Source organism: Centruroides sculpturatus, unplaced genomic scaffold (genome assembly GCF_000671375.1).
Source record: "Centruroides sculpturatus isolate CEXI.00-Female unplaced genomic scaffold, Cexi_2.0 scaffold572, whole genome shotgun sequence".
NCBI lineage: Eukaryota > Metazoa > Arthropoda > Arachnida > Scorpiones > Buthidae > Centruroides > Centruroides sculpturatus.
Window position 1 is genome coordinate 71,049 of NW_019386150.1, and position 19,827 is coordinate 90,875.

At 31.2% G+C, this 19,827-nt stretch overlaps 1 protein-coding gene across 1 annotated transcript in view; it reads left to right on the top strand.

The window, feature by feature from the left end:
- Positions 1 to 19,827, top strand: part of LOC111613817 (eukaryotic translation initiation factor 4B-like) — a 49,390-nt gene that overhangs the window by 23,149 nt on the left and 6,414 nt on the right. Inside the window, exons 5-7 of the mRNA XM_023355167.1 lie at positions 7,266 to 7,382; positions 8,456 to 8,620; positions 14,872 to 15,301. Of these exons, the coding sequence (XP_023210935.1) occupies positions 7,266 to 7,382; positions 8,456 to 8,620; positions 14,872 to 15,301 (712 nt within the window). The remainder of the gene's footprint in view (positions 1 to 7,265; positions 7,383 to 8,455; positions 8,621 to 14,871; positions 15,302 to 19,827) is intronic.

Genomic DNA, 19,827 nt, shown 5'->3' on the forward strand with positions numbered 1-19,827 from the left:
TTGCGAAAATCTCGAAGAGAGAAAAGCAATTGACATTAGACAGATTCTTTAATCCTTTCAAACGGAAAAAACATTACTAATAAAAATGCAAGACTGTGTATGTATGTATTTTTAGTATTACATATAAATAAACATAGTAAGAAAGTATATATTTTTTATTTTTGGGGGTCTTCAGAACAAATTAATTAAATTCCCATTAACCTGTCCNCATTTATTGAAGTAGAAATATGAATATTAAGAAAATAATTAAAACTATGAAAATATTGTGTTATTAATGGAAATTATGTTATTAAAACATAAGACACAGTAATGACTATGAAAATTAATTGCAAAAATCCTATAACAATATGTTTATTCAAATCCCTTTTATAAACCCTTTTTCATTTATGTGATGATAGCAGTATTTCAATAGCCTTTAATTAACCTACTGAACTACAGTAGAGCATCGATTATCCGACCCCTGATTAAACGTCACCTTGGTTAACCGACCGCGTTTTAGTCAGCAAATTCAAATTATAAAATGTTCACTAGTAATGTGGTGCTACAATATTTGGCTATGTCTTGGCTACTTTAATATTATTTTTACGTGTTTTAGCTGGCAACATTGGATTGACCATGAAAGGGAGCCAATATTTAAACGAGGCTTAATTTTCTAATTTTTAATGATACAATAGTGACGATTATTATTTTGTTAAAAAATTTGATAGGTTTGACATGGAGGAAAATTCAACGCAAAGTAGGTTAATAGCGATATACTAATTACATGGGATATAATAATATACTACACTAATAATGGATTTTTTCATACTTTTCGGTTATCCGACTTTTCAATTATCCGACCAACCCCAGTCCCCAATTAGGGCGGATAATCGAGGTTCTACTGTAATNTTTTTTAATCATTTTTGGCAGGTACAGATTGTATTATAATAATTATTATTAAATACAGTGACAGTGAAACCTGCTAATGTGACCACCAAAGGGATCAGCTGAAAGTGGTCACCTTATGCAGAAAGAGGGATTTAGGTACTTTTGAATGAAATCACTTAAGTAGAAATAAGCAAAAGGTTTGATTATATGAAATTTAATATTAAATAAATAAATAAATAAAACACAAAACAATTGAATATACAGTATTCTAAACAAAAACTCAGAGAAGAAGAAAAAAATGCAACAAATTCAATTTTTTTGTGAGACACTAGTCAATTTTGGATTGCTTTAGAATTTTGTTTTTAAAAGTTTTCATCAGCTTCAATTTTTTTTTTTTTTTGCTTGATGTATTGGCATAAGAACCCCAGGACAGTTAGTAATCACATAGCAAGAGGCTATTTTCTCTAGCATATTATAAATTTCTTTGTGGTATAAAGGCAAGGGCTTCTCTTTGTTATGATACAGACCTCCTTTATCTTCACTATTTTCATTCTTTCCCTTATTGAACTCTTTTAGGACACTTCCAAAAACATTTTCCAAATAAACGGATTCAGCGGTCACACCATCACAATCACAGTCAATAAATTTGTTCTTTTATTTAATATTTCTATTTTTAGTAAACCACTTCAGAGTTAAAAAATTGATATTGTCAAATTCAGTTGCCCTCTTCTTTCTACTCATATCTTCAGACTCAATTTAAAACTGATCTAGACACTCACACTTCCTCTTTTTGATGTTATTTACAGTTGTCTTACAAACTCAACTACTCAGCTGTTTGCCTCTCACTATGACTTTCTAAACAGTGGATCGTTTTCTGCCAAATATTTAGCTCTTTGTATCCTTTCTTCACTATTCTAAAAGTTAATTAAGTCAGTGAGTGAGTTGTTAAAAAAAGAAAGAAGAAAATGAATTTTACCTTTGAATTAAAAATTCACACAAAGAAACTTAACAATTAGCAAAGAACATACAAAACTAGCTAACTTTACTAGACAAAGCCAAAATATAAAACATTCTGATAAGAGAAACCTCAATAGTGATCTAATGTAATCTCTATCATAACAAAAATTTATAAATTTGTCCCCAGTGCTGCTGCTTAAAATTGCACAGTGCTAGCACATTTTTAATTTATGATACAGATTATTTTTAAGTTTTTCAAACTGCCATTTCTTTTACTCAAGCTTTTAAAATAAAGATTTAAAAAGATTATAGGAAATTTAGTTTAAACCCCTTATCAGAAAGTAGAATGGTTTCAAATATTTTATATTTGTGATGTGATCACTACAAATTGAATTACAGTGTGTGATCGGTTAATGAACAGATCGGATAACGAACACTTTCGTGAAAGATTTTTATGTTCGGACAATGAACACTCCACAGAACAAACACAAGAAGAAGCGATGTAAAATAATAAATACCGATTGGTCTTCCCATGTCTTTGGGCAACACTTCGAAACTTTTTGGAGTGTGGGAGATGTCGATATTGACGCTCAAGCCAGTATATACTGATCGGATAGTATTCCTCCAAACTTTGAAACTCTCCCTTGTAATTCCAGCTTTTTATTTTTCTGACAAAACAAAATTCTTTTATGTATTTGCGAGACTGTCGGGTAGGCACTTGTTAAGTTTTGTGTCTGTTTTTCTTTTCGAAAGATGAGAGTATAATAACAAAGGTAGAGAGTGGGTAGAAGATGCCTAATGTTGCTGGGCAGTATGGTGTGAACAGGTCTACAGTAGGCTGCAGTTCAATCTTATTTAAGAAAAAATACTGTATAATCAAGAAGACTCAAGCAGCTAAAGGAGTAACAAAAATCGCATCTGAGAAATAAAGAACATCATCAAGTTCATAATGGAACCTGAAATTGATCTGACGACAGAAGAACGCCAAGAACTCTTGAATGAAGAACACCAAGGAACTCGGCGAGATATGTTTTCTTCTGAAAAAGAGGATTAATGCCGATATCTGTTATTAAAGATCCTTTGAAGAGGTGGGAGGATGTCAGAACAACAGTTTTAGAATGTCATCCAAACCAGGTTGAGGCTTGGGGATCTCTACAATTGCAATGCTATTAATTACTTGCGAAAATCTCGAAGAGAGAAAAGCAATTGACATTAGACAGATTCTTTAATCCTTTCAAACGGAAAAAACATTACTAATAAAAATGCAAGACTGTGTATGTATGTATTTTTAGTATTTGTAAAACAAGCACACAAATTTCCCATTATTCTTTGCTGATTTGTTAACACACATTACTAAATGGTGCTAATTTTCAATATGGAAGCCTCTATGTGAAATGTGTTCAGCTATGTGTAAAGGGATTTTTTTCTTTTTACTAAAACAATATGGATTCTTCTAATAGCAACAAAATTAGAAGCAAACAGGTAACTAAAGGACAGAAAATAACTTTGTAATTTAAATATTTGGAAAGATAATGAAAGAAAATGTCAAATATATGTAGAAAAATCTTGCATGTCTTCTTCCAGAAAGGAATTTCAGTAAATTAAAGCTTGTTGTAAAAAGAAATGCTTCATTTTATTAAGAAGAATTCCTGCTATGTTCCAAAATCTATGAAACCCAAATTCCACCTTAGAAGAATAGAAGTTTCTGTTTTGTGAAATTTTGGAACATAGGTGATAAATCAATTTAAGATGCAATATTGTTTTGAAGCATGCCCATGAATGAACCTCAAAAGCATAAAACAGTTTGCAAAATTAAACGAGAAGTAAACTGAGCAAAGTGAAATTCAGGATAGTTTATAGTTAGGAGACAGCTAGAGATATAAGTGGAACAGTTGTTAGTATAATGAATTAAGCAAATAGTCACATTTAATAACATGAAAACAGGGTGTATCTTTCTTGTTCATGATTAAATGGAACAAAAGTATGCAAAGAAAAAAGCAACTTTGCTTTTTATGGGTAAAGTTTTATAGTTCATGGAAAGTGGGACTTAATTGAAAATAGTTTGTTGGATATACAACAGTTTATTAACATAATTAAAATATGTTTTAAATTTATCTTGTGTTTTGAAGTAGCTTACATAATTTTAAGTGAAAATCAATTTTTTTTTAATCATTTTTGGCAGGTACAGATTGTATTATAATAATTATTATTAAATACAGTGACAGTGAAACCTGCTAATGTGACCACCAAAGGGATCAGCTGAAAGTGGTCACCTTATGCAGAAAGAGGGATTTAGGTACTTTTGAATGAAATCACTTAAGTAGAAATAAGCAAAAGGTTTGATTATATGAAATTTAATATTAAATAAATAAATAAATAAAACACAAAACAATTGAATATACAGTATTCTAAACAAAAACTCAGAGAAGAAGAAAAAAATGCAACAAATTCAATTTTTTTGTGAGACACTAGTCAATTTTGGATTGCTTTAGAATTTTGTTTTTAAAAGTTTTCATCAGCTTCAATTTTTTTTTTTTTTTGCTTGATGTATTGGCATAAGAACCCCAGGACAGTTAGTAATCACATAGCAAGAGGCTATTTTCTCTAGCATATTATAAATTTCTTTGTGGTATAAAGGCAAGGGCTTCTCTTTGTTATGATACAGACCTCCTTTATCTTCACTATTTTCATTCTTTCCCTTATTGAACTCTTTTAGGACACTTCCAAAAACATTTTCCAAATAAACGGATTCAGCGGTCACACCATCACAATCACAGTCAATAAATTTGTTCTTTTATTTAATATTTCTATTTTTAGTAAACCACTTCAGAGTTAAAAAATTGATATTGTCAAATTCAGTTGCCCTCTTCTTTCTACTCATATCTTCAGACTCAATTTAAAACTGATCTAGACACTCACACTTCCTCTTTTTGATGTTATTTACAGTTGTCTTACAAACTCAACTACTCAGCTGTTTGCCTCTCACTATGACTTTCTAAACAGTGGATCGTTTTCTGCCAAATATTTAGCTCTTTGTATCCTTTCTTCACTATTCTAAAAGTTAATTAAGTCAGTGAGTGAGTTGTTAAAAAAAGAAAGAAGAAAATGAATTTTACCTTTGAATTAAAAATTCACACAAAGAAACTTAACAATTAGCAAAGAACATACAAAACTAGCTAACTTTACTAGACAAAGCCAAAATATAAAACATTCTGATAAGAGAAACCTCAATAGTGATCTAATGTAATCTCTATCATAACAAAAATTTATAAATTTGTCCCCAGTGCTGCTGCTTAAAATTGCACAGTGCTAGCACATTTTTAATTTATGATACAGATTATTTTTAAGTTTTTCAAACTGCCATTTCTTTTACTCAAGCTTTTAAAATAAAGATTTAAAAAGATTATAGGAAATTTAGTTTAAACCCCTTATCAGAAAGTAGAATGGTTTCAAATATTTTATATTTGTGATGTGATCACTACAAATTGAATTACAGTGTGTGATCGGTTAATGAACAGATCGGATAACGAACACTTTCGTGAAAGATTTTTATGTTCGGACAATGAACACTCCACAGAACAAACACAAGAAGAAGCGATGTAAAATAATAAATACCGATTGGTCTTCCCATGTCTTTGGGCAACACTTCGAAACTTTTTGGAGTGTGGGAGATGTCGATATTGACGCTCAAGCCAGTATATACTGATCGGATAGTATTCCTCCAAACTTTGAAACTCTCCCTTGTAATTCCAGCTTTTTATTTTTCTGACAAAACAAAATTCTTTTATGTATTTGCGAGACTGTCGGGTAGGCACTTGTTAAGTTTTGTGTCTGTTTTTCTTTTCGAAAGATGAGAGTATAATAACAAAGGTAGAGAGTGGGTAGAAGATGCCTAATGTTGCTGGGCAGTATGGTGTGAACAGGTCTACAGTAGGCTGCAGTTCAATCTTATTTAAGAAAAAATACTGTATAATCAAGAAGACTCAAGCAGCTAAAGGAGTAACAAAAATCGCATCTGAGAAATAAAGAACATCATCAAGTTCATAATGGAACCTGAAATTGATCTGACGACAGAAGAACGCCAAGAACTCTTGAATGAAGAACACCAAGGAACTCGGCGAGATATGTTTTCTTCTGAAAAAGAGGATTAATGCCGATATCTGTTATTAAAGATCCTTTGAAGAGGTGGGAGGATGTCAGAACAACAGTTTTAGAATGTCATCCAAACCAGGTTGAGGCTTGGGGATCTCTACAATTGCAATGCTATTAATTACTTGCGAAAATCTCGAAGAGAGAAAAGCAATTGACATTAGACAGATTCTTTAATCCTTTCAAACGGAAAAAACATTACTAATAAAAATGCAAGACTGTGTATGTATGTATTTTTAGTATTACATATAAATAAACATAGTAAGAAAGTATATATTTTTTATTTTTGGGGGTCTTCAGAACAAATTAATTAAATTCCCATTAACCTGTCCTACATTGTTCCCGAAAATATTCGTGTTGACCTCGTTGACCTGTGTGGGCGATCCTGAATATTTTTGTGTTTACGTTGGAATGTTTTTGATACTAGATGTCGCTATGCGTCACGATTTTTATATTAAAACGAACTTTTAAAATATAATTTTTTTGTTTCTATATAATTCAATATATTTATTTTGTTTGTGAAACACACAAAAAAATAATTTTTTACAATACAGTAAACACGATTATCATTTAAAAAAAAAAAATTTAGGCTTAACGTCGACGAAAATTCAACATGGCGTCACAGGCAATAAATAAAAATTTCAGCATCGAATAGGTTAAAACCTATGGTAAATCGATAATCAGTTAACAGACAATTTGGATAGCAAACAAAGTCTTGGAACGGATTATGTTCGTTAACCGATTACCCACTGTATATTCTTTAAAATGGTTTTGTTTTTATGGTTTTTTTTAATGGTCACTTTACCCAAAATTTCTTGCCTTGGGATATGACCAAAGTGGTCAGTGGTTACATTAGCAGGTTTCTTAAATTAAACTGTAATTCAAATTTTTATCATCTTCTGTTAACTATTTCATCAAAAACAAAAAATTACAGATAAATTTTTAATATATATACATATACAGTTCTGTTAATTCAAATGACTGTGTAAGATAATTAGTTTTGATTAATAAGAATGAACTGTGTATTTATTTAATTTTCATCAATGAATAGAAAATCTATATATAGTCATCCTCCTTTAAACTGTCCCTCCATGTATCACCATCCTGGGTTTTCTGCCAAAAGTCTAAGAAAAATGATTTGTTTCATAATAAATTGAAAGTATAAACCACCACCCCATTTTCTGCCATCCATCAACCAATGTTATGATACTTTTATGAAAATAGTTTTAAAATTTTATTATTTTAAATTCTATATTATATTCATTTATTAATTTCTGAGTTATTTTCTTTAGAAAATGAAAGAGATCATGATCGTAGAGATGACAGATCAGATAGAACAGCTGGAGATTGGCGTGCTGGTGGACGAGATGAAGGTTTTTCAAGAGACGATAGGCAGAGAAATGGAACATGTAAATAAGTATACATTTGTAATTTATATAGATTTTTAATGACAAGGAGAAAGGCATAAGTGATTCAATAAATCAATAAAAAATTAAATATATTGGTTAGCAATAAATACTGAATGTTAAAATTATCATATTTTACATCATAAAAGACAAAACTTTTGTTCAGAAAATGAACTCTCTTGAATAACTCTTTCTTGTCTAACTCTTGAATAAAAATGTTATTGTTTGAATATACATAAGGATATTCAGGGAGAATTTTTGATTTTTGAAGATGATTAAAGTTTGTTTTTGTTTTTACTGAAGAGTAATGCTTTTTGCTCATTCTTTTATTGTGTTAAGTAAGACCAACATAGAAGTTATTTTGTTACCTGAGTATGATTTTATTTTGGCTTGCCATCTGTAGAAATGTTACATTATTCATATTATTTGGGACACCCTGTATATTTTGCTACAGTTAAGCAGCTTTTGCGTGTATTTATGTAGAAAGTTTAATGGCAAATTTTAATTGTAAATGATTTCTTTTAAACTCCTCTTTTTAATTTTACTTTTTTAAACCAGAATATGGTAAAAAAAAGAATTTGGCCACGTACCAAAGGCATGGAATGGCATAAATACACTAAATACTTTTCTAAATATTTTATGCTGAAATGAGGAAGGATCTTATATGCTATAAAATACAGTAATTGATTAAAAAATATTTTCAAATGTAGTGCAGGAAATTCTCAATTATGCAAAATTTGCATTCTAAATAAGTCATAGATATTTTAAATTTCATTTTATTTTCAATCAATATACTGAATTTTAATGTCAGGTTAACTCTTTACAACATGTAACACAGATATTTATCTAAATCAAAGAAAACTTTAATTAGTATAGTCTCAAGTATAGTTTGAGAGTGACCTTTTCTTCATTCTTTTAAAACTGGGAAAAAACACTGACTAATATTTGGGCCAATATGGTATATATTACATAATTCAATGAATGAAAATGAGAGAGAGAATTCAAGTGTGTTATGAATAAATCAGAATATTGTATGTTTTACAAAATATTTTAACTTAAAATTGGAATTTATTTAGGGTATGATAGAAATGAACGAGGTGGACGAAGAAGAGAGATGGATTCCAGAGATGATTTTGAATGGAGAAAAGATAGAGATAATTATAGCAGAAGAGATGATAGAGGTGGATATGATAGAAGAGAGAGAGGTTTTGACCGACGTGATTATGGAAATAGAGAAAGAGGTATGTTAAATATGTTTTTAATGCATGTTTATCTTTATTGAAGTTTTTATTCAACAAATATCATGTTATAACTAAAACTTAAAATTTTAAGCATATTTCTTTGCTTGTTCATTATGAATAAAAATTATAGATGATTATGAAATAAATTTATATGATATTATGATTTTTGAAATACAGTGGGTGATTGGTTAACGAACATAATCGATTCCAAGACTTTGTTCGTTATCTGAATTGTTTGTTAACCGATTATTGATTTCCCATAGGTTTTTATGGGAATTTGATTAATTTGTTGTGGAGACTCCAAAAAATAAAAAATATATACTTTTTTACTACATTTATTTACATGTAATAGTAAAAATACATATATATGCTGTCTTGCATTTTTATTAGTCATGTTTTTTCCATTTGTGGGGGTTAAAGAATCTGTTTAATGTCGATTGCTTTTCTCTTTTCTTCAGGATTTTTTGGAAGTAATTAATAATAATGTAAATTGTAGAGATCTTCAAACCCATTAACCTTATTCTGGTTTGGATGCCATTTGGATGATCTGACATCTTCCAACTTTTTCAAAAGATCTTTAGTAGCAGATGTTGACATTGGTCCTCTTTTGTCTTCACTTTTTCAAAAGAAAACACATCTCACTGAGTTTCTTGGTGTTGTTCATTTGAATGTTCTTGGTGTTCTTATGTCGTCAGATCAGTTTCAGGTTTCATTATGAGCTCTAAAAACCTCTTTATTTCTCAGATGTGGTTTTCATTACTCCATTAGCAGCTTGAGACTTCTTGATATATCTTTCATATTTCTCAGTTATTTCTCAGATGCGATTTTCATTACTCCATTAGCAGCTTGAGACTTCTTGATATATCTTTCATAGCTAAGATTGTGCCTACAGTAGACCTGTTCAAGCCATACTGCCTAGCAACATCATACATCCTTTCTACCTTGGTTATTATCTTTTACTTGGTTTCTACGGTGAGCACAGTTCTTGACGCGCCTCTTTTTAGGCTCCATAATATTATCAGTTTCTTTTTTAAATAAAAAGTTCAGAAAAGCACTTACAAAAATTCAGAGAACAGAAATCAACTAGCCCACAAAAAATTATTTAAATACAAGGCCCAGATGAAATTCAAAATTTGGTATTAAAATGTTAACAAACATTCTTTCACCTTTTGTAAATAAACCCCGTCAAAATTTAACAAGTACCTGTCCAACAGTCTCACGAAGACTATAAAAATTATTTGTCAGAAAGATAAACAAAAACCTGGAATTGCAAGGGTGAGTTTCAAAATTCGGAGGAATATTATCCAATTGGTATCAAGTTGAGAGTCAATGTTGCGTCTCCTGTGCTCTGAAAGGTTTCGAATTGTTACCTGAAGACAAGGGAAAATCAATTGGTATTCATTATTTTCTGTCACTTCTTTTTATGTTTATTCAGTAAAGTGTTTGTTGTCCAATCATAAAAATCTTTCGCAAAAGTGTTCGTTATTCAATTTGTTTGCTATCCAAACTGTTCGCTAATCAATCACCCACTGTATATACATATTATCTGATTTGATCAGTTACTTTCACTTATTTCTATAATTTTCTGTGGTGCATATAATCTGCAAAAAATTTTTCATTGGTTTGAAATTTTGCATAATGTTTGATGACAATATGTAGTAAAACTGATTATTCAAGATAATGTTAACCAGTGCTATTCCAGAGATAAATGAAAACTTTGAATAAAACAGATGGCTACAACCATTTTGAATTAAAAAGATACCACAACATTCTTTCTTTTCCTATTCATTATTGATATTCAATATGAAAAGTTTCAAAAATTTATGAAAGATGTAGCAACACTTATGACACACTTGCAGATATGACCATTGCTAATGACACACTGACAATAGTTTAATAAGACAGGAAGTGTGCACTTGGGGAAGAGTGAGTTACACAAACTCTCATATCATAGTCATCAGCTCCTTAAATGCTTGCTTAGCACAATCAAGATTAAAAGTACTAAGTACATTTATAAGAAAAGTATTCAGTAAATATACAGAAAAAGCTTTTATGAATAAAAATAGTATATTAATAATGCAAAGCCCCAATTAATAGGTACTTGGATGTCTGGCTTCTACTGTATGTTTGTAAGAAAGAAAGTGATGCTTTATTGTTGAGGCAGAGCATTGATAATGCTCTGCCTCAACAATGTAATCCAAAAATCCAATGGAATCCAAAAATGTAATGAGGGTCCATTTAAATGTAAAAAAAAATCAGGGTCCATGACTTCATTTTTGGTATAGGCTACTGTGATGTAAAAAACTACAATGTTTGTGCTCCTTGATGTAATTGAGTATGCCTAATAATATAATATTTCTTGAATGAAGATGAAACAAAAATAAAAATGAATGGAACCTTTTTGACAAGAGAAGAAACTAAACTGTATGTAACAACATTTCCTTTTTTTATTTTCTTTTCTTTTATTCTGTCGAATGAGGCAAACATTTATAAAACTGGATATGTTCAGGCAAATTTATTACCAGTGTTGGTCCAGATCAAAGAGTGATCAGGTTGTTGTACTTTTCTAATGACAATAGACAAGATCTCTTATTTAAGTTATTAAGTTGTTTTGTCAACAGTAGTGCATTTTGCCATTTTAAAGTTAACGATTGGTAGTTGTGATCAATGTGGCATCCATTGGTAGTTGTGATCAATGTGATCCATGAATTAGGTAGAATATTTTAAAAAATATTCTACCTAATTCATTTAAGTCTAAAAAATCATTATAACCTAAAGAGTGCACTATCTTTCTTAGTTTGCCTTTCTTGCAAGACAAAAGATAGTATAAGCTGAGAAGGCACAAACAATTCACCAGCCTTTTTAATTGCATATGAAATCTCACTGTGAGCAGAGTCTCCTTCACATTGTCCATGATTAGTGGTAAAGAAATGAAGACTCACTTCATCTAAGTGTTTCAACTGTGAAACAATGTATACAAGAATTCCTGCCATGATGGAATTCTGATTTTGTTTGCCACAACTATTGGCAAATAAATTTGGCAGTATGGAACTTCCTTTCATCATATTTCAGCAATGTTCTAAACAGTGCTGTTGATACTTCAGAAGCACTTTGACCACTTTCGTACTCATTTCAGGTAAAGCAATAATGGTTCTGGGAGGCTGTCATAAAAAGTTCAGTTATAAACCTTCTTTTGTAAAATACTGCACTGTTGTTTGATACAGGAAAGTAGATGACCTGTTGAAGATCAAAACATAAACAAAGCAAGCTGGGATCATTTTTAGCAGCAAGCTTGCAAGAGTTTTTGATCTCATGCACAGCATTTTTGGAAGCAATATGCTTGCTATAAATATCTTGCATTTTTTAGTTTTATTTCTTCAGATCCCTGGAAATATGCTTTGCATAAACCACACTGGTCCTTTTTGGGCCTATGAAACAAAAGATTCATGGATTTAAAAACTGTGGTATGATGTGAAACACAGTTTTCGAATGTTGGGATCCAGCTCTTCTAAAATCATAGTATACATTTTATTCAAAATCAAGTCACTGTGAAGATATTCCCAAGTGTTGTCTTTTTGGCAGTAATGTGGCTCCACCCTTTGGAATTAATTAATGTGATCTTCAATCAGCTTTTGATTAGCCTGAGCCCTCAATTCAGCTGCAGCACGTCTATCACCATGACAATCTCTTTGGATCATACTGATAATTTCAAGTTTTTCATGTACTGTTCTGATTTTTTCTCACTGATACTTAATATGTTCATGAATAATTTACAACACAGTTTGACTGTGTTTTCTTCCAATGGAAGGAAAAAGAAGTTTATATTTTGACAACATGATTCTGCTTTACCTGTTGTATATGCTTTCTTCAAAAGCTGCAAGTCACTTAATTGGTAGAATGCTTTGTATATGGCCTGACTACACACACTGCCTCCAGCCTTTTTCACACCACTCAGTATTGCACATTGGACCTAATACTTTCACAGTTTTCTTCATGTTTACTGAAAAATATTCTGTACCACTGGTCTGTAATGCTTGAGAAAGTTTCTTTTCATTTACCCTTGTAATTTTTTCTTGATCACGTTCCCTTGGAGTACCTTTTACTTCAAATTCTTCTGGCTTTTTCTTCTTTTTGTTTGAGTTTCTTCTTATGCTGTTGATTTTTATGCAAGTTTTCATTAGGTTTTCACTATAATAATCACTGATCCAATGAGTGTTACATGTAGGCTAATCCTCCATAAAATTGCAACAATGCCGAAGGGCCTCTTATTCTTCGGCACCACAGGACCGAAGGGTTGATGTCTTATCAGCAAAGACCACAATGACAAATTCATCAGGACTGACTCCACTGTATCTTCTGGGTAGACACATAGATCGTTACATTTGCAGGTACGCACGAGCAGTCACATCTGTGGAAGCTTAGGGTTGGAATGGAGACGGGGGGAGATACCCGGAAGAAGTGCACTCCCAGAGACTATTCATTTAACAAATATCCGTTTATTCAGAGAGGCTATTTACAAGATTTAAGACTGAGGATCTAGCTGTCTCATTAACTTGAGTAACCATCCAGGGGGAACTTATCATATCAGGAGAGAGAGAGCGAGCTTACAAAACTTTTGCGTGATGCCAAATACCTGGAGTTTGAGTAGGTCCTTGATGTAGGTTCATCCTTAGGCCCCTCCAAAGAGGTTCAGGATTTAATTGAGTTCAAGTGCTAGTTCAAGTTCGGTTAAGTTCAGGTGCTAATCCAAAGGTTGATCTAGGAAATGGTGATGGTGGAGCACCCTCACACATAAATAAGTTCACACTCGCAGACGGGAAAAGTCTCTGTTGTCAGTGTCCCCTCCTGTTTGTAAGGGGGTCTCTCTTGGGTTTTTCCCATGACTCAACCCAGAGATTTAGTACTTCGGGTCCAATGATTGAGTTTCACTTGTTACTTCTGAGTGACGCATACGAGGTGTCACTTTAAACAAGGAACTAAGTTCATAGAAAACATTTTAATCGCTGAGTCAGTCAACAATTTCTCGAAATGGAAAATTATGTTATTTCGAAGAACAAACATGTTGTTATAATTTATAATGATTTTATAATAAAAGTTTCTGGTAAATGCGGTTCTCACAAAATGTTTCCAGCACAAAAGAATCAAGCACTGAAAAAAACTGAAACCCTCTTTTTCAATGAGGAACTTCTCATGCCTGGACATATGTAGGATCTTGGCCACTGAGTTCAATATTGGAAAATGGATATTGTTCATTTAAATCATCTTCTGGAGAAGATAATTCTGCCAGCTCTGGTATCTCCTTCTGTCTAGTGTGACTTTGAGACATAGCAATATCTTTGTTGTTATAAGGATTCATGATACTTTAAATTCTGTTAATATGGGTATTAATTTTTCAATAACAGAATATATTAAATGTGTTGGTCATGTGGCTGGAAAAACATGGTGGCTTAATGTTTCATTTTAAAACATTTTCCTGTGGTCTCATCTCATTTTACCAAATTAGGGTATGCAGAAAGAATTCCACATAATTTCCAGGTAAGTTTCCAATGAAGAGGCAAAGTCTAGATACACCTTTAAAGTCATTTAAAAATGTAGTGTTTGTGGTGTCTCTCAAGAAATGTCCATAAGTTACATTTTCATCAGATATTTGAGAAATGCCTGGTGTTTATCATTCCATAAATTGCAAACAGTGTTACATAGAGATATGCTGCTCCATCACAACACGAAGGACTCGGGCTTATATTTAATGGCATATCTAACTCATTTTGGCCAAATTTTTTCACCAACAATGTAGGTACAAGGATCATTTCTTCCATGCCTAAAAAATATCATTTTTTTCTTTCTGGCTCAGTCTCAATTCTATTGCAATATGACAAAATTGCATGATATCCCAGATTTTTCTACAAACAATTGATTATTGAATGTACATACATTCTTTTTGCAAGCCATATTAGCCATATAAGTTATACTTAGTAGACATACTATTGAAAGTAATGACCTCTATCTCAGTTTAATTTGTTCTACTTTTTATATGGCATACATGGTATAGTGTGTTAAAAGTAGAACAGATTTCAACTTTAATATTTTACAGAGAAAATACATATGATGTCATTTCTAGGCCAAAACTGACACCCAACATGTTTGTCTTGTTTTATGCCTGTGAAACCAAATATTTAATTTTTCGGCTATTGAAAATATTTCTACCAAAATTTAAAATATTATTTGTAAATTAATAATTTATCAATTTCTAGATGCTCCAAAAGAACGACCAAGATTACAGCTAAAACCCAGATCTGTTCCTTTGGAACCAAATCCAACAAGTGTTGGATCATCAGCTATATTTGGAGGGGCAAAACCAGTAGATACTACTGCTAAAGAAAGAGAAATTGAAGAAAGGTTATCTAGACAGAAAGGATCAACAGAACCAAGACCACGATCTTATTCTGAAGATGATCCAAATAATATCAGTGTACCAGCAAAGACATTGGAAAATCATGTTTCTGAAACATCACAACCAAAAGAAACAAAAGAACAGAAAACAAAACAGAGTGGTGCATCAATGGCAACTGTTTTTGGAGATGCAAAACCTGTTGATACGGCTGCAAGAGAAAGAGAAATAGAAGAAAGACTTGCTAAGGAAAGAGAGGAGCAAACAAGAAAATTAAATCCTGATCAGGAAAGGTATGCAATTCTGTTTTGTATAAAATTTCAATAATTACTCTATTTTAAAGTGTAAAAAATATTAAAGATATGATACAATGAATAATGTAACTAAAGCAAATATACCAAATATAAATAAATAAAAAATGGTTTGAATTTCGAAATTGGTTTGTATAAAATCCATATTATTCTAAAACAATAAACATGATAATTTTTCTAAATCAGTCTTAAATAGAAATTTCCTTTGCAATCATTTTAATTTTTATAAAAAAATTGTAATTAATATCTTCATTCCCATTTTTAATACAATAAAATATAAATAATCTTAATACATCTTATTTCTTAATATATCAAGTATATAAATTTTTTCAATGTTAATCATGATTGAAAATATTTATATTTTAAATGTTGACTGGAAATTTATTTTGAGTCACTTTCATTTTCAGTTAGCTTAGTCCTGATTATAATTAAATAGGTGCTTAAAGAAGCATCTATGTTGGTAAGATTAATTTATTATTTAATTTAATATTTAGTATTTATCTTAATTCTTTGAAATATAAATGGATTTTATAATGTTTAATTTAAGTATGGAATTATGGAATTTTATTTTGAGTTATCTATATTATAATAAATCAAGGACATTGAGGCATATTAATTTATTTGGATATAGATTTTCTTTGTACAAGTCAGTTATGTTAAATAGTGATGTTAATCAACTTAGCTATGTTATTAATATGTAAATATTTTGGAAATTCATGTATTCTGTGTACTTTATATTAAGAGGTTAAGTCAAATACCATTAGCATAAATACTGTAAGAAGTTTTGAGATGCCGATAATTTATAAATAAATATGAGCAAATGTTTTTCATGTAATTTTAATGTTACAGAGTTTTTGAAAATATAATTTGAAAGATCATAACAAAAAGAAGCTAAATGTAAAAATTGTTATTAAAGTTATATTTAGCTTTTAATTTAAAATTTTTTTAAGTTTGTTTATTCAAATTGAATTTTCTCAATATAGAATTTCTTTTATTACCAGTTTAGTGAAGAATGAAAGTAGAATGATTAGAAATTAAATTGTAATAGAAATATAAATCCAATAATATTGTACATTACCCATGATTGTTACTAACCATTTAAAATATTGTAAGTAGACAAGCAAAAGTTTTTTTAACTTTTTCTGCCCAGGAGACACTAAGAAGGCTTTTAAACAAATTCAATATTGGTTTGGCCTGACCTACAATGGAAATGTCTGGATTCAGAAACATGGGGCAACATTTTCAGGACACAGCTTGAGGAAAGTTTCTGGGTTCCTGAATCAGACTCAAACCTGGGTCCTGTAGAGTGGCAGTTGATGTCTTTATGCCATCAACTTGTTAGATTAGAAAGTTGTTCTAGTAAACATTTTGATAAATTCAAAAATTTGCAGAGGTAATATTTAATTATAATCTAGAGATGATATCTATGACTACACTCAAACTAATTTCCACTATTCTGTTTTACTTTCCTTTCTAAAAAATGCTATTCAGAAAATACTGATTTTAAGTGCTTTTAACATTATCTAACAGAAATACATATAATAGAACAATAAATTTTATCGAAGAAGAAAAACAAAACATTGCAAATTATTCTGTTTAATTTTCCATATATCATCTATAAGATCAAAATGCTATATGTTTTTCTTCTTACACTGTATTATGAATATTAATCAAATTATATAAGGACCTTGAATAAGTTCTCGCTGTTCTTTAACAGATGGCGTTACCAGAACCACGTGTGTTTATTTTTAGATGGTGATGCATCTGTAAGAAAGTACAATAAGCGACCTTGAAATTCAGTATATGTCATTTCACCGAAGTGTAAACAACTTATTTTTTCATTGTGTTAAACATGTCTAGTTTCGTTCCAAAAAAAGAGTATTTACGGGGAATTTTATTGCACTATTTTATTCAAAAAAAATCTGCAGCTGAAGCACACAGAATTCTTGTTGAGACTTATGGTGCCCATGCTCTGTCGGAAACAACATGCAGAGATTGGTTTAGATGCTTCAAAAATAATGATTTTGATGTTGAAGATAAAGAACAATCTGTTGCACCAAAAAAGTTTGAAGACGAGGAATTAGAGGCATTACTTCATGAAGACTAATGTCAGATGCTAGCTGAACTTGCAGAATCATTAGGAGTTGATCACACAACAGTTTCGAAACGTTTAAAAGGATTAGGAATGATTCAAAAGCAAGGACATTGGGTGCTGTACGAGTTGAAGCCGAGAGACATCGAATGGCATCTTTTCACATGTGAACAGTTGCTTCAACGGCAGAAAAGGAAAGGTTTTCTGCATCGTATTGTGACAGGCAACGAAAAATGGATACACTACGATAACCGAAGCGTAGAAAATCATAGGATAAGCCCGGCCATGCATCAACATCGTCAGCAAGGCTGAATATACATGGTTCGAAGCTTCTGCTCTGCATTTGGTGGGATCAGCTAGGTGTAGTTTATTATGAGCTGCTCAAACCAAACGAAACCATCACGGGAGATCGCTGTCGACTACAATTGATGCGTTTGAGCCAAGCATTGAAGGAAAAACGGCCGCTATATGAGCAGAGACACGACAAAGTGATTTTGCAACATGACAATGCTCGGCCACATGTTGCACAACTGGTGAAAACGTACTTGGAAATGCTTAAATGGGAAGTCCTACCCCACCCGCCGTATTCACCAGACATTGCCCCTTCGGATTATCACTTGTTCCAATCGATGGCACATGGCCTGGCTGAGCAGCACTTCCATTCTTATGAAGATGCCAAAAATGGGTTGATTCTTGGATAGCCTCAAAAGACGTGTCTTTTTTCCAATGTGGAATTCAAATGCTGCTAGAACGATGGGAGAAAGTAGTGGCTAGTGATGGACAATGCTTTCAGTGACATGTTTATTACAACTTTTTTAAAATAAAGTGTTAATTTTCACAAAAAAACAGCGAGAACTTATTCAAGGTCCTTATATGTCTGTAGTATATTTCTTCGAATATTATGTATGGTATATTGATACTTGAAATTTACATTCATTTAACTTATTTAATTTTATTAATATAATTATTAACTATAATAGATATTAGTTTAATAAATATCAAAAAATATATTCATTTACCAACAATTATATAGTTACATTCCATCCAGAAATGCCTGTGTATAATGTGATGTGTGACATTGTCTCATCTTGCATGAATCACATATTCTCATTAGCATCCATTCCTTGAACAAATGGGATGAAACTTTAATCAGTATGCAAACATAGCAACTAGTAGTTACAGTTTCATCTTTAAATACTGGACCAATTATCCCCAAACTTGATATCATACACTAAATGGTAACACTTTGAGGATGAAGTAACATTTGCAGTGTGAAATGAGGATTTTCTGTGCTCCAAATTCTCAGTTCTGTTTGTTGACATCAAGATGGAAGTGGACTTTGACCATGAACCAAATTCTGTCCAGCTCCTAGTCTATCCTATATTGCCATTGATCATATTTAGAACTGTTCTTGTAAAGTTTGATCTTTGAGCCTTTGAACATTCTTTGAGTAGTTGGTGCATTTGAATTTTGTATGGGTAGAGAAGCAAATCATATCTGAGAACAGTCCTGACACTCATGGCTGATGCGTATTTCTTGGGCTGCATGACACAATGACCATTTTGGACTTTGTTTGTATAGTGCACTAGGATCCATACTGATTTTCTGATATCAGGAAATCAGAAAACCTGGAAAAGTTTGGAAATTTCAATAAATGGAAAAGTCAGGAAATATTTTTATTTCACAAGAATAAGTACTTTTTTAAAATAAACACTAATCTAATTTGCTAGTGTTTTAAAATTATCATTTCCACATTAAATCATTAAGGCCAAATAAAACCTTTAGCTTAGGCAATATGGAAGAGCTACTGGTATGGTCCATTTGAACAAACAAAAATTTCTAGTGGCCGTATAATAAATATTAGACATGAATTTTTAAAAATCCTATCATTATCCTTTGGAGAATCTTTAAGAAAAAAAATAAAGTCAAATTTAGGAATCTAAATTTTTGACTTTAAAAATTCCTGTAAAATTGAAATTGTAATAGATTTTCTTTTTGACAATTCCATTATGATATCTGGATGATTCACTTTTAAATATGTCCCTCATCTGATCATTCTACAATAATCAGAAGTCAAGATATAACTGATTTTGTCTTCTGATGTGTTAAGTATAGTAAAAACTTTAGTAGGCTATAAAGCTCCAAAAAATTTTTTTTGGGAAATTATTTAGTAAAATTTGTTTTCATGCCAAAATCCACCTTTATTATCAAATATGGTCAAAATTAAAAATAAAAGTGATTTTGATTTTTTTTGACTGACTGACTATTTTTTTTTTTTGTCAGGGAAATTCTGAGATTTTTATCTGGAAAAACCTAGTAAAATTGGGGAATTTGTCATTAAGATGGGTAGAACAATGCGTACTACTTTCAGCAAGTTTCTATTCAGATCTTGCTGTTGATAGACTGCTGACATTTT